The 24,392-nt window shown below is 42.6% G+C and overlaps 1 protein-coding gene across 2 annotated transcripts; it reads right to left on the bottom strand.

Moving 5' to 3' along the window:
- Window positions 1-5,614: 5,614 nt before the first annotated feature.
- cnot8 (CCR4-NOT transcription complex, subunit 8) lies at window positions 5,615-24,166 on the bottom strand. 2 transcript variants are annotated; one of them, XM_070878249.1, is made up of 7 exons: window positions 24,045-24,166; window positions 23,214-23,363; window positions 13,500-13,693; window positions 12,690-12,851; window positions 9,652-9,796; window positions 8,792-8,902; window positions 5,615-7,590 (listed from the first exon to the last, which is right to left on the bottom strand). In XM_070878249.1, the coding sequence occupies exons 2-7, from the start codon at window positions 23,328-23,330 to the stop codon at window positions 7,459-7,461; spliced, it is 861 nt and encodes a 286-aa protein (XP_070734350.1). In that variant the 5' UTR covers window positions 23,331-23,363; window positions 24,045-24,166; the 3' UTR covers window positions 5,615-7,458. The 2 variants fall into 2 exon arrangements, with proteins under 2 accessions (XP_070734350.1, XP_070734351.1); XM_070878250.1 differs by lacking the exon at window positions 24,045-24,166 and adding an exon at window positions 23,694-23,911.
- Between the last annotated feature and the right edge of the window lie 226 nt (window positions 24,167-24,392).

Below are 24,392 nucleotides of genomic sequence, written 5' to 3'. Positions count from 1 at the left end.
TGTGGGGTACCGCAAGGTTCAGTGCTGGGACCCCAGCTATTTATAAATATACATTAATGATTTAGACGAAGGAATTGAATGTAGCATCTCCAAGTTTGCAGATGACATTAAGCTGGGTGGCAGTGCGAGCTGCGAGGAGGATGCAAAGAGGCTGCAGGGTGACTTGGACAGGTTAGGTGAGTGGGCAAATACATGGCAGATGCGGTATAATGTAGATAAATATGAGGTTATCCACTTTGGTGGTAAAAACAGGAAGGCAAATTATCTGAATGGTGACAGATTAGTAAAAGGGGATGTGCAACGAGACCTGGGTGTCATGGTACATCAATCATTGAAAGTTGGCATGCAGGTACAGCAGGCGGTGAAAAAGGCAAATGGCATGTTGGCCTTCATAGCGAGGATTTGAGTATCGGAGCAGGGAGGTCTTACTACAGTTGTACAGGGCCTTCTGAGACCACACCTTGAATATTGTGTGCAGTTTTTGTCTCTTAATCGGAGGAAGGACATTCTTGCTATTGAGGAAGTGCAGCGAAGGTTCACCAGACTGATTCCCAGGATGACGGGACTGACATATGAAGAAAGACTGGATCAACTAGGCTTATATTTAATGGAACTTAGAAGAATGAGAGGGGATCTTATAGAAACATATGAAATTCTGACGGGATTGGACAGGTTAGATGCAGGAAGAATGTTCCCGATGTTTGGGAAGTCCAGAACAAGGGGTCAGAGTCTAAGGATAAGGGGTAAGCCATTTAGGACCGAGATAAGGAGAAACTTCTTCACTCAGAGTTGTGAGCATGTGGAATTCTCAATCACAGAAAGTTTTTGAGGCCAGTTCGTTAGATATATTCAAAAGAGAGTTCGGTGTGGCCCTTATGGCTAAAGGGATCAAGGGGTATGGAGAGAATGCAGGAATGGGGTACTGAAGTGCATGATCAGCCATGATCATATTGACTGGTGGTGCAGGCTCGGAAGGTCTACTCCTGCATCTAGTTTCAATGTTTCTATTTACAACCCTCTGAGAAGAAATTTCTCCTCATCTCAGTTTTAAATGGGCAGCCCCTTATTCTAAGATTATGCCCTCTAGTTCTAGTCTCTCCCATCAGTGGATACATTCTCTCTGCATCTACCTTGTCAAGCCCCCTCATAATACATAGAAACATAGAAAATAGGAGTAGGCCATTCAGCCGTTCGAGCCTGCACCACCTTTCAATATCATGGCTGATCATTCACCTCAGTATCCCTTTCCTGCTTTCTCTCCATACCCCTTGATCCCTTTAGCCATAAGGACGATATTTAACTCCCTTTTGAGTATATCTAAAGAACTGGCATCAACAATTCTCCACAATAGAGAATTCCACAGGTTAACAACTCTCTGCGTGAAGAAGTTTCTCCTCATCTCAGTCCTAAATGGCTTACCCCTTATCCTTAGACTGTGACCCCTGGTTCTGGACTTCCCAACATCGGGAATAATCTTATACATTTTGATAAGATCACCTCTCACTCTTCTGAATTCCAATGAGTAGAGGCCCAACCTACTCAACCTTTCCTCATAAGTCAACCCCCTCATCTCCGGAATCAACCTAGTGAACCTTCTCTGAACTTCCTCCAAAGCAAGTATATCCTTTCGTAAATATGGAAACCAAAACTGCACGCAGTATTCCAGGTGTGGCCTCATCAATACCCTGTATAGCTGTAGCAAGACTTGTGTTTTTATACTCCATCCCCTTTGCAATAAAGGCCAAGATTCCATTAGCCTTCCTGATCACTTGCTGTACCTGCATACTATCCTTTTGTGTTTCATGCACAAGTACCTCCAGGTCCCGCTGTACTGCAGCACTTTGCAATCTTTCTCCATTTGAATAATAACTTGCTCTTTGATTTTTTTCTGCCAAAGTGCATGACCTCACACTTTCCAACATTATACTCCATCTGCCAAATTTTTGTCCATTCACTTAGCCTGTCTATGTCCTTTTGCATATTTTTTTGTGTCCTCCTCACACATAGCTTTTCCTCCCATCTTTGTATCGTCAGCAAACTTGGCTACATTACAATCAGTCCCTTCTTCCAAGTCGTTTGTGTAGATTGTAAATAGTTGGGGTCCTAGCACTGATCCCTGCGGCACCCCACTAATTACTGGTTGCGAACCAGAGAATGAACCATTTATCCCGACTCTCTGTTTTCTGTTAGTTAGCCAATCCTCCATCCATACTAATATATTACCCCTAACCCCGTGAACTTTTATCTTGTGCAGTAACCTTTTATGTGACACCTTGTCAAATGCCTTCTGGAAGTCCAAATTCACCACATCCACTGATTCCCCTTTATCCACTCTGTTCGTTAAATCCTCAAAGAATTTTAGCAAATTTGTCGAACATGACTTCCCCTTCATAAATCCATGCCAACTCTGCCTGACCGAATTTTGCTTTTCCAAATGTTCTGCTACTGCTTCGTTAATAATGGACTCCAACATTTTCCCAACCACAGATGTTAGGCTAACTGGTCTATAGTTTCCTGCTTTTTGACTGCCTCCTTTTTTAAATAGGGGCGTTACGTTTGCAGTTTTCCAATCTGCTGGGACCTCCCCAGAATGCAGGGAATTTTGGTAAATTACAACCAATGCATCCACAATCCTTGCCGCTACTTCTCTTAAGACCCTAGGATGCAAGCCATCAGGTCCAGGGGATTTATCTGCCTTTAGTCCCATTATCTTACTGAGTATCACCTCCTTCGTGATTGTGATGGTGTTAATTTCTTCCCCCCTGTATAGCCCCTTGACTATCCACTGTTGGAATATTGTTAGTATCCTCTACCGTAAAGACTGATACACAATACTTGTTCAGAGTTTCTGCCATCTCCAATTTTTCCATTACTAATTCCCCGATCTCATCCTCCAAGGGACCAACATTTACTTTAGCCATTCGTTTCCTTTTTATATACCTGTAGAAACTCTTGCTATCTGTTTTTATATTTTGTGCTCGTTTACTTTCATAGTCTATCTTCCCTTTCTTAATCATTTGTTTAGTCATTCTTTTCTGGCTTTTAAAAGCTTCCCAGTCTTTAGTCCTCCCACTAGTTTTGGCCACATTGTATGCCCTTGTTTTTAATTGGATACCGTCTTTTATTTCTTTAGTTAGCCACGGATGGCTATCTTTTCTCTTACACCCTTTCCTCCTCACTGGAATATATTTTTCTTGAGTTGTGAAATATCTCCTTAAATGTACACCACTGTTCTTCAACTGTCCTACACTTTATTCTATTTTCCCAGTCCACTTTACACAACTCTGCCCTCATACCTTCATAGTCTCCTTTATTTAAGCTTAGTACGCTGGTTAGAGATCCAACTTTCTCACCCTCCATCTGAATTTGAAATTCAATCATGCTATGATCACTCATTCCAAGGGGATCCTTTACTAGATTTTTTATTAATCCTGTCTCATTACACAGGACCAGATCTAAGATAGCCTGCCCCCTGGTTGGTTCCGTTACATACTGCTCAAGGAACCCATCCCTTATACACTCTATGAACTCCTCCTCAAGGATACCCTGACCAATTTGATTTGTCCAATCAATATGGAGGTAAAAATCACCCATGATTATTTCAAGCCCCCACTATTTCCTGGTTTATACTCCGACCAACAGAGTTGCTATTGTTAGGGGGCCTATAGACTACGCCCACCAGTGACTTTTTCTCCTTATTATTCCTTATCTATTGTCTTACCCTTTAATCTATCTTTCCAGTCCACTTGAGCCAACCTTTGTAATTTTCTTTATTTAAATTCAGGACACTAGTTGGGGACCCAGCTTTCTCACCCTCAAACTGAATTTGAAATTCTACCATGCTATCATCACTCTTCCCAAGAGGATCCTTTACTATGAGATCATTAATTAATCCAGGCTCATTACACATTACCAGATCTAAAATAGTCTGATCCCTGGTTCATTCCACAACATATTGTTCTAAGAAATCATCCAGAATACACTCTATGAACTCTTTCTCCATGCTACCTTTGTCAATTTGATTTGTCCGATCAATATGAAGATTAAAATCACCCATGATTTTTGCCGTACCTTTCTTACAAGCCTCCATTATTTCGTGATTTATACTCTGCTCTACAGTGTGGCTATTGTTTGGGGGCCTGTAGGCTACTCCCACCAGTGACTTATTTCCCTTATTTCTTATCTCCATCCAAACTGATTCTACATCTTGATCTTCTGAGCCAGTATTATTTCTGACTAATGCACTGATATCATCCTTTATTAACAAGAGCTACACCACCTCCTTTTCCTTTCTGCCTATCTTTCCAAAATGGCAAATGCACCTGAATATTCAGTTTCCAGCCTTGGACACCTTGTAACCACGTCCCTATAATGGCTACCAGATCATACCCATTTATTTCTATGTGTGCCGTCAACTCATCTATCTTGTTACGAATGCTGCGTGCATTCAGATAAAGAGCTTTTAATGTTGTCTTTTTACAATTTTTCCCTACTCTGACCCCACTTTCTGATACACTTTTACGAGTATATGCTCTGTCCCCTCCTGTCATACTCTGGTTATTATTACCCCCATCGCTACCTTGCACTTCTCCTTTTACATTGATTTTTAAAATTTCCTCTCACCAAAACCCTCCCCCCCGCACCCACCCCCTGCTATTTAGTTTAAAGCCCTAGTTATTCAATTTGCCAGGACACTGGTCCCAGCCTGGTTCATGTGAAGCCCGTCCCGACGAAACAGCTCCATCTTATCCCAGTACTGGCGCCAGTGCCCCATGAATTGAAACCCATTTCTCCCACACCAGTGTTTGAACCACGCGTTTATCTCTCTGATCTTATTTACCCTATGCAGTTTAATGTCTTATCCGAAAGGCTTCTAACAATGAGACACTCCAGTGCAACTGTCAACCTATATTCTTTGCTCAAATCCAGACATGAAGCTTGAGCCCACAATCTTCTAACTTAGAAGCAAGAGTGCTACTATTGAGCCATAATGGCACTACTGTATCTTTAATGATTACACTTCAAACACTACTACCACATGTTCAATCACAATAAACTACGAAGACAACCAAAAAGGTCTGACCTACCACACCACCTTTCAAAGTTTGAATGGAGGCAAGCGATTATTCATCATGGATCTCGTTCAGCACAGACCCTCACTGTAAAGTGCATTGAGCTTTGTGCATCAATGCACATTAGTGCACAATGCCTCCACTTGCAACAAGAAAGTACAGTCACTTTAACATATACATTTTGATGGGCATTAAAGTATAATTTCCATGATTGTTGGTCTAGCTTATTGCTGGAACAAGTGCACCTTAATTCTGATAGACTACACCATGTAACAGTTCAGAATGTGCAGTGTGATTGAAATGAATTAAATTGTTCATCATTTTCATTAATTACTTTGATGAGGACATAGTCTTAAATTTGCAGATGACAACATGCAACTGCAGTCAAATGGGTGAGTACTTTAGACCAAATGTTGAGACAAAGAAAGCTAAAAGGGAAGTAAAAGACATGCACAATTAGACTAAACAAAAATTAAGCGGCAAACATCAACTTGTATTTAAAATCATAACATTTAACAGAAAATCTCCCACGGTGCTTTACAGAGGAGAAAAATACTCACATTCTGAAACTCCAAAAATAACGTCCTCCATACAATGAAGTCTGTATGGATGCAAAGCGACATTGTCGTAATATGCTATTCTTTGTTGCTAAGCTAACCTCCAAAATATAAAAGATTACACATCTAGTGCTTGTATGAAACAAACCTTTAATTACAAACTTATTTAAAATACATTGGTTCCGGGTTTTTTTAAAGTTTGGACAGCTTGCATCATCACCAAATATTAAAATAAATACAAACAGTTAATTCTTAAAAGGAGATTTCTGTAGAGGGAAGTGCTTAAAACCAATTGACCCAAATCTTTCATAAAATATCAATTGCCAGGACCTGCTGTTGACAGCTGTTTACATCAAGATCCATTTTTGCAAGTTGGAGCTAATTAAGCAATGTATGAAGTAAATTAAGCACTTTACATTTAAAAATACTTCCATCAACAGATACCCCCTTCAAAAGCAACATGAAAAGGTTTGAATGTATTCTGCACTTTAAAAGTGAAAGTAACAGTCTGAAGGTCTTGTTTAAGTCAATGTACAAGTGGCTTTTTCCACTCAAATCATTTTAAAGCTAAACTGTAATATTTAACCAGTGAGACTCGGATCAATTTATGATTCTTGTGGTATCAGTAATAGGTATCAATCATATCACAACAAAAGGATCTTGGTTCTAGGCATCCAATTAAGTTCACGATGGAAGATGGGGCTCTATGTGCCATTAAATATCACATTTCAGGTCAGTCAGGTTGGGGGTACATATACTTTGAATGGTAATAATGCAGAATTGGAAAGATAGATTTACTTAACAAAGGGATACATATTTGATACGCAAATTATGAAAATAAGAGCAAGAGCTACAGGTTTCTGTTAAAAAATGTAAAGTAAAAAAAAAATCTTAATTCTATTTTCTTCCTTTAAACAGGATTAATTATAACTTTAGTAACAGGTATTTGCTAAAAGCGTAAACAAGAACAGCTCGTTTTAAATGAACTCATTTATGTTGAAGATTAATAACAGGACAGTACTACCATAAAATAAGTTCAATCCCCCGGCTGAAATTCCTGCTTTTAACTGTTTCAGCCAATTGAAGAGGACAATAATGATTTAGGGTTTCTACTGCACTACCGGGTCTGGAATTTTCTCTTCCATTCTAATAAATGAAAATTCCACCCTAGATGCCATTACAATACTTTGTGAACACTGTACCGCAGGATAAACATTAACTAAAAAAAAGCTAGTCCTGAAGCCATTTTACACCCACAGTCTGTCAGTAAGAAAATGTTTTTTAGACATGGATATATAAATGATTCTCATAAAAATACACAAAGGTTACCACTATGCACAAGTCCGTGGTGTTAAGGCCCATCACACCACAAAACATTGTGATGTGTAATTTTTACTACTAAATTTATCTGAGAGAGAGAGAGAGAGAGAGAGAGAGAGAAGAAAGTAAAGAGGAGAAAGAAAGGAGAAAGAAAAAAAGAGAAAGAAGAGTTCAAGAGAGGAAATAGACAAAAAAAGAAAGGTAAAAGAGGAGAAAATAAACATATTTCAGGTTACAATCCAAAGGATCATCACTCGACCATTGTAAATTAACCTAAGGCCTGGCTTCCCTCCTATGCCTTCTACTGATCTAGAAAACAATGAGCAACATCACAGCATTTACAAATGTTAAATGGCAGAAATGTTTTTTTTTAAAAAGCAGCCATGTTTAATTCCTCTAGGCAGTACACTGCCAAATATCTCCAAAATTTGTGCCAGGAGAATAATACTCATTTTGTAGTAAAATGTCTGTTAAAAACATCAAGATCTGGTAAAACAGCTCAGCTGTGGTCAGTGCTGTTTGCTGTTGGTTTCTTCTTCAGATGTACCAGCTGTCCCATTGTGGTTGTTAGTTAAACCTGATCCAAGACCATACAAATGTCCACAGTACTTTGTGTCATCAATGTTGTCTTCAAAAAATAACTGAGAAATAAAAAGTATAAATATTTAGGATGAATTTACAGCAACAGCCAACGCTGGGGGTGCATAATGAAGTACATGCACAGTGCCATTGGACTGACACTGCTCAGGAACACCTGTGCACAAATCAGTAAACTTGATCCATAATCCTAGGTGAGCTAATCTATCTATTTTATAGCATGCTAGCATGTAGCAATTAATGCACTGGGAGCACTTGGAGTTAGTGCCAAACTATGGGCAGCAGCAGTCAGAGCAGTAACATTTTTGTTTCCATGAGGGAACCAAAATGCAGAAGAGGTTGCAATCTAAGTAGCCATAAGGGAAAGGCAAAGGCTACAAAACATAAAATTCTTCTCTTTACTGGGTTTCCCCTTCAGAGACCATTGGGAATGGGTGCTTGACAACTAGTGCACTACTCAGGCATTCCAGTCACAATACTGAAACGCCCAATTTAAGTGTGTGTGTGGCTCTCATAAGCCTTGCACTGTGCCTCGTCTCCCAGCAGCCTTTGTGCTGACCAGCACTGAGCCAATCAGGAACATCATAAGCCGTATACCTGTCCACCCAAGAATATAGGAAGTCAAAGTGTAACACTGTGTTACAACAGTCCCTTCATCTCAGACTTAGAATTAGTATGTAGCCTAGCCAGACATGTGGATTTAAAAAGAAATGGCCCTATTTTATTTAGTTATTATATGCACTCTTTTACCCTATACCAACCATACACAGACAAAAATTGGATCTTTTGCCTTCGGTTTCATGTAGTTTTTAATAGGGTAACTTCATATTAAAATGGCATCAGCCAGCTGTGTTTGAGATAAATCGAGTTCTCTTGATGTCCCAGTCAATATTCCTCTCTCAATCAATACCACCAGAAAACACGGTCACTGGTTATTTATGTCATTGCTGTTTGTGGAATTTAGCTGCTGTTTTTGTCTATATAACAGTCTGCACATGTTTCAGCACCGTCCTTACCCAGATGAGCATAAATAATGTGCTGCAAAATACAAATTAAGGGTTGCATGGTACAGAAATGGAAAAACAAAAAAAAAAACAAGTAAAACAGGAAAAAAAGTTACTCTGCACTACTTCAAAAAAATTCTGCAATCTGTACAAGATTTTTCTTGTCATGAAAAAAAAAAGTTGAACAGTTGGATTAATTTATTTTAAAACAATTTTACTATAACATTTGTCACTTTCATACCTCTCTCATTCTGAAGAAAGCCATGCCCGTCAGCAGCGAGTCTGAGCCTGCCTGGTGCTGTCGTCCAATTCGCTCCAGCTCAAGCTGTTCAGCAACTTCTTGTAGACCACCCTGTGAAAAAGTCCAGTAACTGTTAAATGTGGCTGCTTAATTTCAGACTAGATGGCTGCTGCAGCAATTAAGTTTGTTAACACTCTTCTTCAGGTTAAAAGATAGGGTGATTAGAAAGACAGATATAGACACACTGGCCTAGAAATTGGTTACTCCCGGCCTACCGACGCAAACTGGGCGCAGGGTATGACCACGAGCCAAAATGGGTAGGCCTCATTTACATCAGATAAGCAAACTTCAGATACCCGCTGGGCGTTCCCGGGCAGATCGCCAGCGAAGAGCATTTGAATTTTGGGCCTCTGCATCACTGGCAATGGGAGAAGGCAGCAACCAGGAGAGGAAGTTGAGACACCTGGGGAGTGGGGCGGGAGTTAAGAGAGAGAGGAGGCTGTGGCCAGTCCATGGTTTTAATGTGGGGCTGGGAGGAGCACTCCTGCAACTGCAAGGAAGGAAAGCCAGTGAAATGAATCACTTGATATAAACTAGAGTCTTTCTTATTGCATACATAATTCAATCTTTAATTTTAGTCTTCACAAGTGACTATTACCCTCATTTTTGTAAAACGCTGACATACAAACACATGCGCATATACACAAAAGTCTTACAATGCAAACCAACTCAAAATTATTTTAGTGAGATTAAAAGTACACTTGCTATATCAGCGCATGTTTTAATTATTACTGCTCTTAAATTACAATACCCAACACAACCACAAAACATGCAATTTATATTCAACTTCATACAAGTACCTTAAGGTTTTTGCAGCTTTTCATCAGGTATTTCACATCATAGATAGCAGGAAAGAACAAATGCAGGATATCAAAGAACTCTTGCTCTTCTTCAGGTAGTCGTGAGTGGGTTAGAAGTTTAATCAAGTAGCCAAAGTCATAACCACTGCAAACAGAAATTTCTCAGGCTTAATACAATTTTCATAACTAAATTCATGTTTTAAAACTGCAGTTTGATGCATAGAATGAAAAATTGCAAGTTAAAAAAATATTTGACACAAGAACAAAATAACTAAGAGAGTTTCTCAAAGATTGTTGATATAAAGATCACTAATGGGAGGTTCCCCTTTCCGCCTCCCCCTTCATTTTCTCCAAAGGCTACACGTGACTCCTTCGCCGAGAGGGTAGGGAAGTCTCTGCAAATGCTTTCCTGCAACAGTTTAGTAACAAGTATGCAAAAGCAGCTGTATATTCTGAGGGTTTCTTCAAGTAGAAACCAATCTCCACTCAGCACCTCCGACAAAGCAATTTCTCAATCTCAGCCATGCAGGAAACTGCAAGCTTAAACCCATGATACAGCACAGAAGGAGGCCATTCAGCCTATCATGCCTGTGCCAGCTCTTTGAAAGAGCTATCCAATTAGTCCCACTCCCCTGCTCTTTCCCCATAGCCCTGCAACTTTTCCCCTTCCAAGTTAATAACCAATTCCCTATTGAAATGTACTATTGATTCTGCTGCCACCACTCATTCAGGCAGTGCATTCCAGATCACAACAACTCACTGCGTTAAAAAAAATCTCATCTCCCCTCTGGTTCTTTTGCCATAAAAAAGGCAATCAAAGCATTGAGGTTATTTCTCAAGGGACAGAACTGAAAAGCAGAGAAGTTATGTTAAACTTGTGTAGAACTTTGGTTAGACCACATGAAGTACTGTGAACAGTCTGGTCTCCATATTATAAAAATGATAGAGGCACTGGGGAAGGTGCAAAAAAAATAACTTGGATGATAACAGAACTGAGGGTTATACCCATCAGGAAAGATTGAACAGGCTGGGGCTCTTTTCTCTAGAAAAGGGAAGTCTGATGGATGACCTGATAGAGGCCTTTAAAATTATTAAAGGATTTGAAAGGATAGATGTTGGGAAGATGTTTCCACTTGCAGGTAGACCAGAACTAGGGGTTATAAACATAATAGGGAATTCAGGAGAAACATCTTTACCCAGAGAGTGGTTAGAATGTGGAACTCATTACCACAGGTAGTTGAGGTGACTAGCATAGATGTATTTAAGGGAAAGCTAGTTAAACACGAGGGAAAAAGGAAGAGAAGAATATATGGTTGGGGTGAGATGAAGAAGGGTGGGAGGAGGCTTGTGTGGAGAATAAACACTGGCATGGACCCGTTGGGCTAAATGGCCTGTTTCTGTGCTATAAATATTATGCAAATACCCTAAATCTGTGTCCTCTGGTGACCCTCCTTGCAGTGGTAACAGTTTCTCCCTATTGACTCTCCCTTTAGCCTCTCCTTTTAGCCTTCTCTGCTCAAAGGAGAGCAATCCAGTTTCTATAGTCTTTCCACATAACTGAAGTCCCTCACCCTGGTACCATTCTAGTAAACCTCCTCTGCACCTTCTCCAAGGCCTTGACATCCTTCCAAAACTATGGTGCCCAGAATTGGACACACTACTCCAGTTGAGGCCTATCCAGTGATCTATAACCATTTGAGTGGCACCTATTAGTTCCAATATAAATTCTCCTTCAGAAAAACTTCTTCAGTGTAATTCCTCGTAAATGTGAACCACTCCAATATATGGGACAGAAAATAGATCCTCTCTCTTACCATGTAGCAAAGTAATTTACTAGTGATTGAGAATTGCAACTAGAGGCAGTTCTGGGAATGGCAACTTGGGTTATTTTCTAACTCACTGGCCAGCTGCCTTATAAGGAAGCATGCTGTTTGTAGAAATTTAAAAAGCATTTCAGCTTCACAGTCACCATGTGCAATTCACTGCATAAAAAAATACTTGGGACAGTAAGCCCCTACATTAATATGGTTGGGTGGAGACTGTGGACAACTCATTGCCAGGGAAATGGGGGTCTAGCTACAGATGGAAGTGAATATCCAACCCCAGCTCTTCCTGAAAGAAATTTCAAAAATATAATGCAACACATAAAATGTTGATTTTCTTTCCTGGAGTTAAAAGCACTTGATTGCTCAAATGGCTCAGGTGGTAAATGCAGGGTCAGACATGGCACTTAGCAGGTTCAATCCTTGGTATGCGCAAAATTAGCTTAACTCAGCCAGCACAGCAATGGGGATGCTACAATTGGCTTCAGCTCTCGTAGGCAGGGACAATGGAAAAATGCAGGGTGACACAAAAATTGTTTTTGTTCCACAAGATACATGCAAAAGGCACTAATCATTACCACAGACAGTATGCCTGGGTTAAATCCCCAGTCACCTTTGATCAAATTGTAGGTTCCTGAATAGAAAGTATTTCATTTGCTGATTCTGTTTCAACTATAGAGGCAGAGGCTGTGTTTCTAATTGTTATCAAGCATCAAAAATGATTACGATGCCAATAAGCCTCAGTTCACATATTGTCCACTTGAATGTTAAAAACCACTTGGGTGTTAAAAATAATCAACAATTTGTGCTGAGAAACGATCAGAAGGGACTTGGTCTACTTATGGAAACTACCTTTCAGCCATGAACAGGAGAGCAAATATTGGGAGAAGACTAAAGGTGTCAACTCCTGATCATTTTCCTAGTCATCTTTGCGCGTATGGACACAAGAACTAGCTCAGCTATGATGGCTTCAACATGCCTGCCCACAGTTTGTTTACGCTCACATGAAGAATGGCCAATTATCAGAGGGACAAGATGGCGGCCAGTGCCTGCTGAACTGTATTTCAGCAAGAGGCAGTGTCTTCAGGAGAGGAGAAAGAGATAAATATTTGGGGAGGTGGGGGGATGGGGGGGAGGTGGGGGGATGGGGGGGGGGAAAGCATAGGATCAGTTTGAAATCAATGTAAAAATTTCCATTCAATTGTCAGGACCAACCTGTGAAACGAAAGCCACTTAACATTATCACACAGCACCACCCCAGACGTCATGAGCAGCTCTGCAAAGTAAGAGGTTTCAATCCCTTCTTCTTCGTGTTTTTTGAACTGGAGCCCAGAAGTTCTCAGCAGATCGATCGAGTCTTGTGAGTACATGTCCTCCCTTTAAAATAAAACAATTCTCAGTCTGTTTCCCCTCTATTGTGACCTGCAAAATTAATGATCATTCTATCGACACTAAAACTGAAATTTAAATCTAGTTATTTTTTCTTAAAAAGTAACCCTTGAAGGTTGCTTCACCCCTTATACAATGACCACATGCACGAATAATCACTGTAGTAAAAAGCTCTGTAGACAAGAATTATCAATCAAACTGGATCACTTTAAATAAATTAAGTGTATTAGCCAGTTAAAATGCACGTAGGTAGCCCCATGACTAAGTTTACCCAGTAAATAACTATCACATGGACTAAGAAGGTACTATTTACGAGCAAGATCTGTAATAAGTGAATCAACCTCATCCAGGGTGGCGCCACAATTGGCCTTAGCACAACTGGAGTGGGGGAAGTGGAGTTACACTCCTGATCACTATCCTGCAAATCCTGCTGAAAGTTCGTGTGTGTGACACTGGGCAAGATCTTCTGGATATTGCTCAGCTGTCATGGCCCTATAGTCAAATAGTTTGTTGAATAACGACCACTTGGAGGGTGACCAGCATTAATAAAACCATACCCCAGCAACACATCAAGCCTTCAAGGTAAAGGGGGAAAAAAACAGATACATACAGTTGGGCAGAGTTATCTGTACTTACGTGAGGTTGAATTTAAAGTTGAATTGCCAAGTGGAGGTTCCAGGAGGGTACTGGTTTTTCTCATTCATGAACGTCAATCCTAACTGAATGATTTTCAGCAAGTCCACATTACATCGCAGAAGCTGGTACTGGTAATCTACAGTACTGCGAAATTCTCCAATTGGTCTTACCACAACACCAGGAAACTCTGTATCCTATAAAAGGGAAAATATCGAACACTGCATAGTTGATCAATTATTAAAACTTTTTAAAAAATTTTAGTAAATTGAGGACCCAAGGGAAATAAAATAAAAATGTCTCATGAAATGAGGGTGAAAGTTAAGTATTTGTGTCACATGCAACAGTTGTTGGCTGAGCACAGAACAGTCTCATTGATACCGCGACCCAGTTCTGTAATACTGTATCCAGTTCCAAATCCATAACAGAAACATAGAAAATAGGTGCAGGAGTAGGCCATTCAGCCCTTCGAGCCTGCACCGCCATTCAATGAGTTCATGGCTGAACATGCAACTTCAGTACCCCATTCCTGCTTTCTCGCCATACCCCTTGATCCCCCTAGTAGTAAGGACTACATCCAACTCATTTTTTGAATATATTTAGTGAATTGGCTTCAACAACTTTCTGTGGTAGCGAATTTCACAGGTTCACCACTCTCTGGGTGAAGAAGTTTCTCCTCATCTCGGTCCAAAATGGCTTACCCCTTATCCTTAAGACTGTGACCCCTGGTTCTGGACTTCCCAATATTAATAAGAACATAAGAATTAGGAACAGGAGTAAGCCATCTAGCCCCTCGAGCCTGCTCCGCCATTCAACAAGATCATGGCTGATCTGGCCGTGGACTCAGCTCCACTTACCTGCCCGCTCCCCATAACCCTTAATTCCCTTATTAGTTAAAAATCTATCTATCTGATTTGAATACATTCAATGAGCTAGCCTCAACTGCTTCCTTGGGCAGAGAATTCCACAGATTCACAACCCTCTGGGAGAAGAAATTCCTTCTCAACTCGGTTTTAAATTGGCTCCCCCGTATTTTGAGGCTGTGTCCCCTAGTTCTAGTCTCCCCGACCAGTGGAAACAACCTTTCTGCCTCTATCCTGTCTATCCCCTTCATTATTTTAAATGTTTCTATAAGATCACCCCTCATCCTTCTGAACTCCAACAAGTAAAGACCCAGTCTACTCAATCTATCATCATAAGGTAACCCCCTCATCTCCGGAATCAGCCCAGTGAATCGTCTCTGTACCCCCTTCCAAGGCTAGTATATCCTTCCTTAAGTAAAGTGACCAAAACTGCATGCAGTACTCCAGGTGCGGCCTCACCAATACCCTGTACAGTTGCAGCAGGACCTCCCTGCTTTTGTACTCCATCCATTCGCCTTCCTGGTTACCTGCTGCACCTGCAAACTAACTTTTTGGGATTCATGCACAAGGACCCCCAGGTCCCTCTGCACCGCAGCATGTTGTAATTTCTCCCCATTCAAATAATATTCCCTTTTACTGTTTTTTTTTCCCTCCCCAAGGTGGATGACCTCACATTGTATTCCATCTGCCAAACCTTAGCCCATTCGCTTAACCTATCTAAATCTCTTTGCAGCCTCTCTGTGTCCTCTACGCAACCCGCTTTCCCACTAATCTTTGTGTCATCTGCAAATTTTGTTACACTACACTCTGTCCCCTCTTCTAGGTCATCTATGTATATTGTAAACAGTTGTGGTCCCAGCACCGATCCTTGTGGCACACCACTAACGACCTATTTCCAACCCGAAAAGGACCCATTTATCCTGACTGTCTGCTTTCTGTTAGCCAGCCAATTCTCGATCCATGCTAATACATTTCCTCTGACTCCGCGTACTTTTATCTTCTGCAGTAACCTTTTGTGTGGCACCTTATCGAATGCCTTTTGGAAATCTAAATACACCACATCCATCGGTACACCTCTATTCACCATGCTCATTATATCCTCAAAGAATTCCAGTAAATTAGTTACACATGATTTCCCCTTCATGAATCCATGTTGCATCTGCTTGATTGCACTATTCCTATCTAGATGTCCCGCTATTTCTTCCTTAATGATAGCTTCAAGCATTTTCCCCCACTACAGATGTTAAACTAACTGGCCTATAGTTACCTGCCTTTTGTCTGCCCACTTTTGTTAAACAGAGGCGTTGCATTAGCTGCTTTCCAATCGGATGGCACCTCCCCAGAATCCAGAGAATTTTGGTAGATTATAACGAATGCATCTGCTATAACTTCCGCCATCTCTTTTAATACCCTGGGATGCATTTCATCAGGACCAGGAGACTTGTCTACCTTGAGTCCCATTAGCCTGTCCAGCATTACCCCCCTAGTGATAGTGATTGTCTCAAAGTCCTCCCTTCCCACATTCCTGTGACCAGCAGTTTTTGGCATGGTTTTTGTGTCTTCCACTGTGAAGACCGAAGCAAAATAATTGTTTAATGTCTCAGCCATTTCCACATTTCCCATTATTAAATCCCCTTTCTCATCTTCTAAGGGACCAACATTTACTTTAGTCACTCTTTTCCGTTTTATATATCGGTAAAAGCTTTTACTATCTGTTTTTATGTTTTGCGCAAGTTTACATTCGTAATCTATCTTCCCCTTCTTTATTGCTTTCTTAGTCATTCTTTGCTGTCGTTTAAAATTTTCCCAATCTTCTAGTTTCCCACTAACCTTGGCCACCTTATACGCATTGGTTTTTAATTTGATACTCTCCTTTATTTCCTTGGTTATCCACGGCTGGTTATCCCTTCTCTTACCGCCCTTCTTTTTCACTGGAATATATTTTTGTTGAGCACTATGAAAGAGCTCCTTAAAAGTCCTCCACTGTTCCTCAATTGTGCTACCGTTTAGTCTGTGTTCCCAGTCTACTTTAGCCAACTCTACCCTCATCCCACTGTAGTCCCCTTTGTTTAAGCATAGTGCGCTCGTTTGAGACACTACTTCCTCACTCTCAATCTGTATTACAAATTCAACCATACTGTGATCACTCATTCCGAGAGGATCCTTTACTCGGAGATCGTTTATTATTCCTGTCTCATTACACAGGACCAGATCTAAGATAGCTTGCTCCCTTGTAGGTTCTGTAACATACTGTTCTAAGAAACAATCCTGTATGCATTCTATGAATTCCTCCTCAAGGCTACCCCGTGCGATTTGATTTGACCAATCGATATGTAGGTTAAAATCCCCCATGATTACTGCCATTCCTTTTTCACATGCCTCCATTATTCCCTTGATTATTGTCCACCCCACCGTGAAGTTATTATTTGGGGGCCTATAAACTACGCCCACCAGTGACTTTTTCCCCTTACTATCTCTAATCTCCACCCACAATGATTCAACATTTTGTTCATTAGAGCCAATATCGTCTCTCACAACTGCCCTGATATCATCCTTTATTAACAGAGCTACCCCACCTCCTTTCCCTTCTTGTCTATCTTTCCGAATTGTCAGATACCCCTGTATGTTTAATTCCCAGTCTTGGCCACCCTGCAACCATGTTTCCGTAATGGCCACCAAATCATACCCATTTGTAATGATTTGTGGCATCAACTCATTTACTTTATTTCGAATGCTGCGTGCGTTTAGGTAGAGTGTTTTAATACTAGTTTTTAAACCATGATTTTTAGTTTTGACCCCTCCTGCAGCCCCTTTATATTCATACATATTGTCCCTTCCCATCACCTTGTGGTTTACAATTACCCCAGTGCTACTCTGCCCTGTTGCCTCCTGCCTTTTGCATTCTTTCTTGGGGTTCTGTTCATCTGAGCTCTCACCCACTCTAACTAGCTCAGAGCCCTCTCCTGGGTTCCCATCCCCTTGCCAAGCTCGTTTAAAGCCCTCCCAACCGTACTATCAAAACCACCCGCGAGAACATTGGTCCCGTCTCTGTTGAGGTGTAACCTGTCTGACTTGTACAGGTCCCACCTTCCCCAGAAGTGGTCCCAATTGTTCAGGAAACTAAAGCCCTCCCTCCTACACCAACGGGAGAGTGGAGAGCACCAGTTCCAACTGTCACAGGACGGGAGAGTGGAGAGCACCAGTTCCAACTGTCACAGGACGGGAGAGTGGAGAGCACCAGCTCCAACTGTCGCAGGAGAGAGAGTGGAGCGCACCAGCTCCAACTGTCACAGGACAGAGTGGAGAGCACCAGTTCAAACTGTCACAGGACAGAGTGGAGAGCACCAGTTCAAACTGTCACAGGACAGAGTGGAGAGCACCAGCTCCAACTGTCACAGGACAGAGTGGAGAGCACCAGTTCAAACTGTCACAGGACGGGAGAGTGGAGAGCACCAGCTCCAACTGTCACAGGACAGAGTGGAGAGCACCAGTTCAAACTGTTGCAGGACAGGAGAGTGGAGAGCACCAGCTCCAACTGTCACAGGACAGAGTGGAGAGCACCAGTTCAAACTGTCACAGGACGGGAGAGTGGAGAGCACCAGTTCCCACTGTCACAGGAGAGAGAGTGGAGAGCACCAGCTCGAACTGTCACAGGACAGAGAGTGGAGAGCACCAGCTCAAACTGTCACAGGAGAGAGAGTGGAGAGCACCAGTTCCAACTGTCGCAGGAGAGAGAGTGGAGAGCACCAGTTCCCACTGTCACAGGAGAGAGAGTGGAGAGCACCAGTTCCAACTGTCGCAGGAGAGAGAGTGGAGAGCACCAGTTCCAACTGTCACAGGATGGGAGAGTGGAGAGCACCAGTTCCAACTGTCACAGGATGGGAGAGTGGAGAGCACCAGTAAATGGGTAGAGATTTAGTGAAATTGGCAAAAGAATCAGAGGCGACACAAGGAAAACATATTTTACACAATGAGTTGTGATGATCTGGAATGTACTGCCTGAAGGAGTGCTGAAAGCAGGTGCAATGACAAGTTTCAAAAGGGAATTGGATAAATACTTGAAGGGGGAAATATTTACAGGGCTTTGGAGAAAGAGCAAGGGAGTGGGACTAATTGGATTACTCTTTCAAAGAGCCAGCAGAGGTACAATGGGCCGAATGGCCTCCTTCTGTGCTTATGATTCTATGACTGCCCCTTCATAATGTTTGGCAGCTTCAGTACTGGTCTCAGCGTGTGGATTTGCACCCCAATAGACATCCACAAAAAGGGTGGGGGGGGGGGGGAAATACAAGAATTATAATAAAAATGTGAAAAACTTATGCTTGTGGAACAGCATATTAAGCAGTTGGAGAGGAGACAGGAACCACGACTGGGGCCATACTGTTTGCTATTTTGGGTATTTGGATAGATACCGTCAAAACAACATTGATGCATTGAAGAGGGTTCAGCGAAGAACAACAGTGATAATGGAGAGACAAGTTATAAGTACAGAATAGCAGAACTATGCTTGTTTTTATTATAGAATGATGGAGTGGCTTGTGGTGAAATGCAGGATCCAGGTCTTGATAAAAATGTAAGCAGTTTTGAACTATGAATGTAGAAAAAGATGGCATAGTTAAACCGAGTCAGATTCTAAATTAAGCTAATGATTATAAGGGAAAGGGGAATTCAACCCTCCACCCACCAAAGTGGTGAATATGTGGACCAATCAGCCAGCAAAAGAAATTGATGCTATACCAGTTAATTCTTGCAAAAAGAAGCTGGATAAAAATAGACAGATCAAAATTACTCAAAGAATAGGATGGTTTTTATGCAAGTGAAAACAGAAAATGCTGGAAAACAATCAGGTCAGTGGAGAAAGAAACAGAGTTAACACTTCAAGTCATCGACCTATAGTTCTAACGAAAGGTCATTAACCTGATAAGTTAACACGGTTTCTCTCTCCACAGATGTTTTCCAGCATTTTCTGGCTTTATTTCAGATTTCCAGCATCTGCTTTTGCTATAGTTTCTATGCTGCTGGGATCACAGGTGTGGAGACTAACAGGCCAGGGTGGAACAGTAGAGATGCAAGTACAAATAAATATTCTGGAGTTTCACTTATTTATCTTTAGGAACAAGTAGCGTTTGTGCAGTGCTTTACTTAAGGAGTTTAAATGGGTGGTAGAATGTATACTGTGTGTAGAAGGAACATGCTTGGTGCACCAAATGGCCATTCCCCATTCCATCTATTATTACTGTCACACATCCAAATCAGTATCTGTGTTTTCAGTCATTAATTATACTTGTAATGATTAATTAGTTGGTACCTAAAAGCCAGATTTCAGAATCCAACTTTTATTTGTCACTATAAACAGTATGGGAAGATTAAAACTAGTTAAACTGGATAGTTTGTTGGGGGAAAAGACAGCTTTAAGGAATTCAAAGTAAATAACAATGGGACATTGGGTGCAATGTGAGATTATTAATGTACAATCCTAGAATGGACAGAAGAGAAGAAAAAGTGTTTCACGTTCTGAATTAGGCCTAGCTAATGACAGAATACCAGCCTCAAAGAGTTTGGAATTATCCTCTAAAAAAGGACTATTGAGAGTACTCTTTTCACCAATTTGCCTCTTATTTAATCTCCAGACTGAGAAATTCCCTTTCACCAGTGACACAGACATCATTAGAAACTGGTGTAGGTAATTGTAGATGTTTTGGTACACCCTACATCATCAAATACTGGCATTATGTATTTGATGTTTTGCAGATCTAAGGCATACGAACTACTACTAAGCCAAGTTTTATACTGCTGCTCGTATCCTAACTTACACCAAGTCCCGTTCAACTATTACCCCTGTGCTCGCTGATGACATTGGCTCCCAGTCTGATCCTTGCATTCAAATCCCTCCATGGCATTGCCCTTCCCCATCTCTGTAACTTCTCCAGCCCTACAATTCTCCAAGATCTCAGCGTTCCCCCAATTCTGGCTTCTTGCACATTCCCAATTTTAAATGCTCCACCATTAGCGGCCATGCCTTCAGCTGCCTAGGCTCTAAACTCTAGAATTCTCTCCCTAAACCTCTTCACCTCTCTCTCTCCTCTTTTAAGATGCTCCTTTAAACCTCCCTCGATGACCAAGCTTCTAGTCACCTGTCTTAATATCTACTTATGTGGCTAAGTGTCAAACTATTTGATAACACTTCTGTGAAACACCTTTCAACATTTTACTACATTAAAAGGAACTATATAAATGTAATTTGTTGTTGTCAGTAATCAACAAAAGCATTTCTGATTTCCTTTCTCCGAAGTGATTTTTTTTGTGTAAGGAAGAAGAAATAAAGAGCCCTTGCAATCTTGCCCCTTGGGCCTTATTCAGCTTTTCTAGCAATATGCAAACATCATGCTCTTTCTTTAGTTTTCTGGGAAAACATCACAACTGAAGCACTCTCACCTCTCAGTCAAAAGGTCATTGGTTAAAACCCACTCAAGAATTGAGCAAATAATCTTAGCTGACAATTCAGTGCAGTACTGAGGGAATATTACACTGTTGGGCGTGCGGTCTTTCGAATAAACTGAGGCCCAATGTGCCCTCTCATGTGGAAGTAAAAGATCCTATGGTAATATTCAAAGAGGAAGGATTTTTCCCATTGTCAACCAACATCACTGACAGATTTATCATTCAACCCATTGTTTAAAAAAATAGGACTTTGTTGTGCGTAAATTCCACCGCCGCCTCCCCGACCCCGGTTTTCGCCGCGATTTGAGCCTCCGTGGCGAAAACCCATTCGGGGGGATCCTCGGGTACCTCTTTGCAGCGGCGATTCCAAGTGCCACCGGGGAGAGGTGTGCTGAGGTGCAACGATGCAGATTGCATTTGCATCGTACTTTCGGCACTCTCCCGACCCGTATGCCGCGCCCAGAATACCAACAGATCAAGCCTGTTGGTACAGCTCTGCCAGCAGCGGTAAGTATGAAAACCTGCAAAAAACGCAAGTTAAAGTTTTTATTTTTTAATTACTTTTCAGCGAGTTAGTAGCTAAGGGTTTTGTGGAATTTAATTTTTTATTTTTCCCTCCCTCTCTCGCAATGCTTCCAGCCCTGGATTAAAGTTGCCGAAACTCGCAGTTTATGCCACGAATCCTCGAGCAACGCTTCCTTTACCAATGCGTAAAGGCCCAAATTTCGGCCGAAAAATGTTAGCGCAGCGAAAACTGTAATTTTGGTGTAAAACTACTGTTTTCGCTGCAAACCAAAAATCTAGTCCGAGGTCTTGGAAGTCATGACCGGCACTATATAAATTCATGTTATTTCTCTTTCCTATTTGTCGGAAACTGTATGTACAACAATTTTTCTTTTAAGCGGGGAAAGAGAGCGGGAGAGGGAAAGAGAGCGCAAACGGGGAGAGCGAGAGAGAGCGCGAACGGGGAAAGGGAGTGAGAGTGAACAAACGGAGAGAGGGGAAACAGACAGCACGCGCGAACGGGGAAAGGGAGGGGGAGAGAGAGAGAGAGAGAGAGAGAGAGAGAGAGAGAGAGAACGGGGAAAGGGAGGGAGAGAGAGAGAGAGTGAGCGCGAGTGAGGGAAAGGGAGAGAGAGAGAGCAAACAGGAGAGAACGAGCGTGGGAGAGCGGGCGAGTGGGCAGAGGGGGAGGGAGAGCAGGCGGGCGGGGGGGAGAGAGAGCGGGCGAGCGGGGAGGAGGAGAGTGGGCGCGGGGGAAGAGAGCAAGCGAGCGGACGGCCGGGCGGGGGAGAGCGAGCGGACGGCCGGGGGAGAACGGGCGGGGGAGAGCGGGCTGGCGAGAGCGGGCTGGCGAGAGCGAGCGGGGAAGAGTGGTGGGGGAGAGCAGGCGGGCGGAGGAGAGCGGGCCGGCGGGGGGTGTGGGGGAGAGAGAGCAGACGCGGGGGTGAGTGGACGAGCGGGAGAGGGAGGGCAAACGGGCGCCAGCGAGGGAGGGCAAACGGGCGCCAGCGAGGGAGGGCAAACGGGCGCCAGCGAGCGAGGGAGGGTGCCAGCGAGCGAGGAAGGGCACCGGGGCGGAGCGAGAGCGCCAGCGAGGGGGGGGGCAGAGCAAGAGCGCCAGCGAGTGGGGGGGGGAGGGGAGCGAGAGCGCCAGCGAGGGGGGGGGGGGGCAGAGCGAGAGCGCCAGCGAGGGGGGGGGGGCAGAGAGAGAGTGCGCCAGCAAGGGAGGGGGGCAGAGCGAGAGCGCCAGCGAGGGGGGGCAGGGAGGGCGAGCAAGCAGGGGAGCAGTGGGGAGGGCGAAAGTGAGGGAGAGCGAAGGTGAGGTCAGAGGGAGAGCGAAAGTGGGGTCAGAGGGAGAGCGAAAGTGGGGTCAGAGGGAGAGCGAAAGTGGAGTCAGAGGGAGAGAGAAAGCGAAAGTGGGGGAAGACAGTCTGTACAACAAACTAAAAACTTTTATTTCATTCTACCATAAACAACTTGCAGAATGGGCATGCAAATGACAAATTAATTTCCATAACAACAAGTGTGGGGCGTTGCATTTTTGTCAGAGAAATAAGGATCCTACCTACTCCTTGGAAAACAAGAATCTAAATGGGGTCGTGGTGCAAAGGGATCTAGGGTATAGCTTCACAAATCATTAAAATAGCAACGCAGGTTAATAAAAGTGCAAATAAAGCACAGGTTCATTTCTAGGGGAATAGAATCCAAAAGTTATGTTAAGCCTGTATAGAATCTTGTCTGATTGTGTTATGATTTGAGACAATGTGGTGGCAATATGCCATTACCGTATATATGCTTTTAAGTGATTGGTGTTGTCGTTGTAAAATTTGCCCACAGACAAAAAGGTCGCCGACGCTCAAAGGAGTTCATGGCCCGGTCAGTACAAAAAATTAGAGGGAACATTGCTTACCATAGCTATATAGTTGTATTTCTGAATAATCAGGCGAATTTTTCTCATCTCTTCTTCCAGATTATTTGCCCATACCTCACGAATTATCTGACTGTGGTCTTCCTCTGCAGCTGGCATTTTGAATATGTTGCCAAACTGGGCTGATAGGCACTGGAAATAGCAAATAACATAAACTGATGCAGCTTTAAACTCTGAACACTAAGTTCCTCACACCATTTTTACTGTATTTAGGAACAATTATTCATATACAAGAACTGGTCTTGAATGTTTCAATTCAAGAATAAATGAGATCCAAAAGGACGATGTTCCATCATCTTCAATCGTACACCAAATATACAGAACTAATGAGTAATTGACATTTTGTGCAGATTCGATCATTTTTACCAATAATGTGATTAGGATCCATCTAGAATTCACTAATTTATTCCAACCGTGCATTTTATATAAAATAAATTCCTTGGAGCGACATAATGCATTTACTGAGATTGCAGAGTCCCCTCAATACGGGTTGCTGTAATATCGCATCACCAAATTTATCCTGCACGCCGGAGACATCAGATACACAGTAGTCGTTGTAGGGGCTTCTGAATCAACAGTGTCAGGCCCGAAATCAAAGTAGCTACATCAAACGAAAGATGAAAGTGCGTTTGATGTTGACGCGGCCGGACCATCTGTGCTGCACACGAGTAGCGGCGGGAACGTTTTCAACGGTGTGCCGATTACCCTCCCCCGACAATTTGTGGCTTTTCCCGTCCCGCCGCACTTCAACCGCAAACCCCGGGCTCGCAAACTACCTACTGCGCGTCACTTCAAACAAAACCCGCCGATTACCTTGTAGTCGCCACCCCCCGAATGTAAATAAAACTCGGCTGCACGGAGCGCGTGAGACGCCCGCTCACAGATTCTTGTTTTTAATTCGCTGCAACTCCGGCAGCGTCCGAGCCACCCGGAGCTAATTGTGAAAGGACAAAGACAGCAACAACGGGCATGCGCAGTGCCCGCTCGGGGCGGGGCCAATCCAAATACCTGACGTCAATCACTCAATCATTCCAAGGATGCTCTTCAAAGTGCGGAATGTACCTGCACGAAATGGTGAATGGGCTCCAACGCTGAGACCTGGGTTTTAATTAGAAGCACCTTAAAAAAAAACTAGCAATGTTTCCAATTGTAAATAAGCCT

Source organism: Pristiophorus japonicus, chromosome 4, assembly GCF_044704955.1.
Source record: "Pristiophorus japonicus isolate sPriJap1 chromosome 4, sPriJap1.hap1, whole genome shotgun sequence".
Lineage (NCBI taxonomy): Eukaryota > Metazoa > Chordata > Chondrichthyes > Pristiophoridae > Pristiophorus > Pristiophorus japonicus.
Note: the sequence above shows the minus strand (reverse complement) of the source record. Positions and strands in the feature narration are given on the sequence as shown.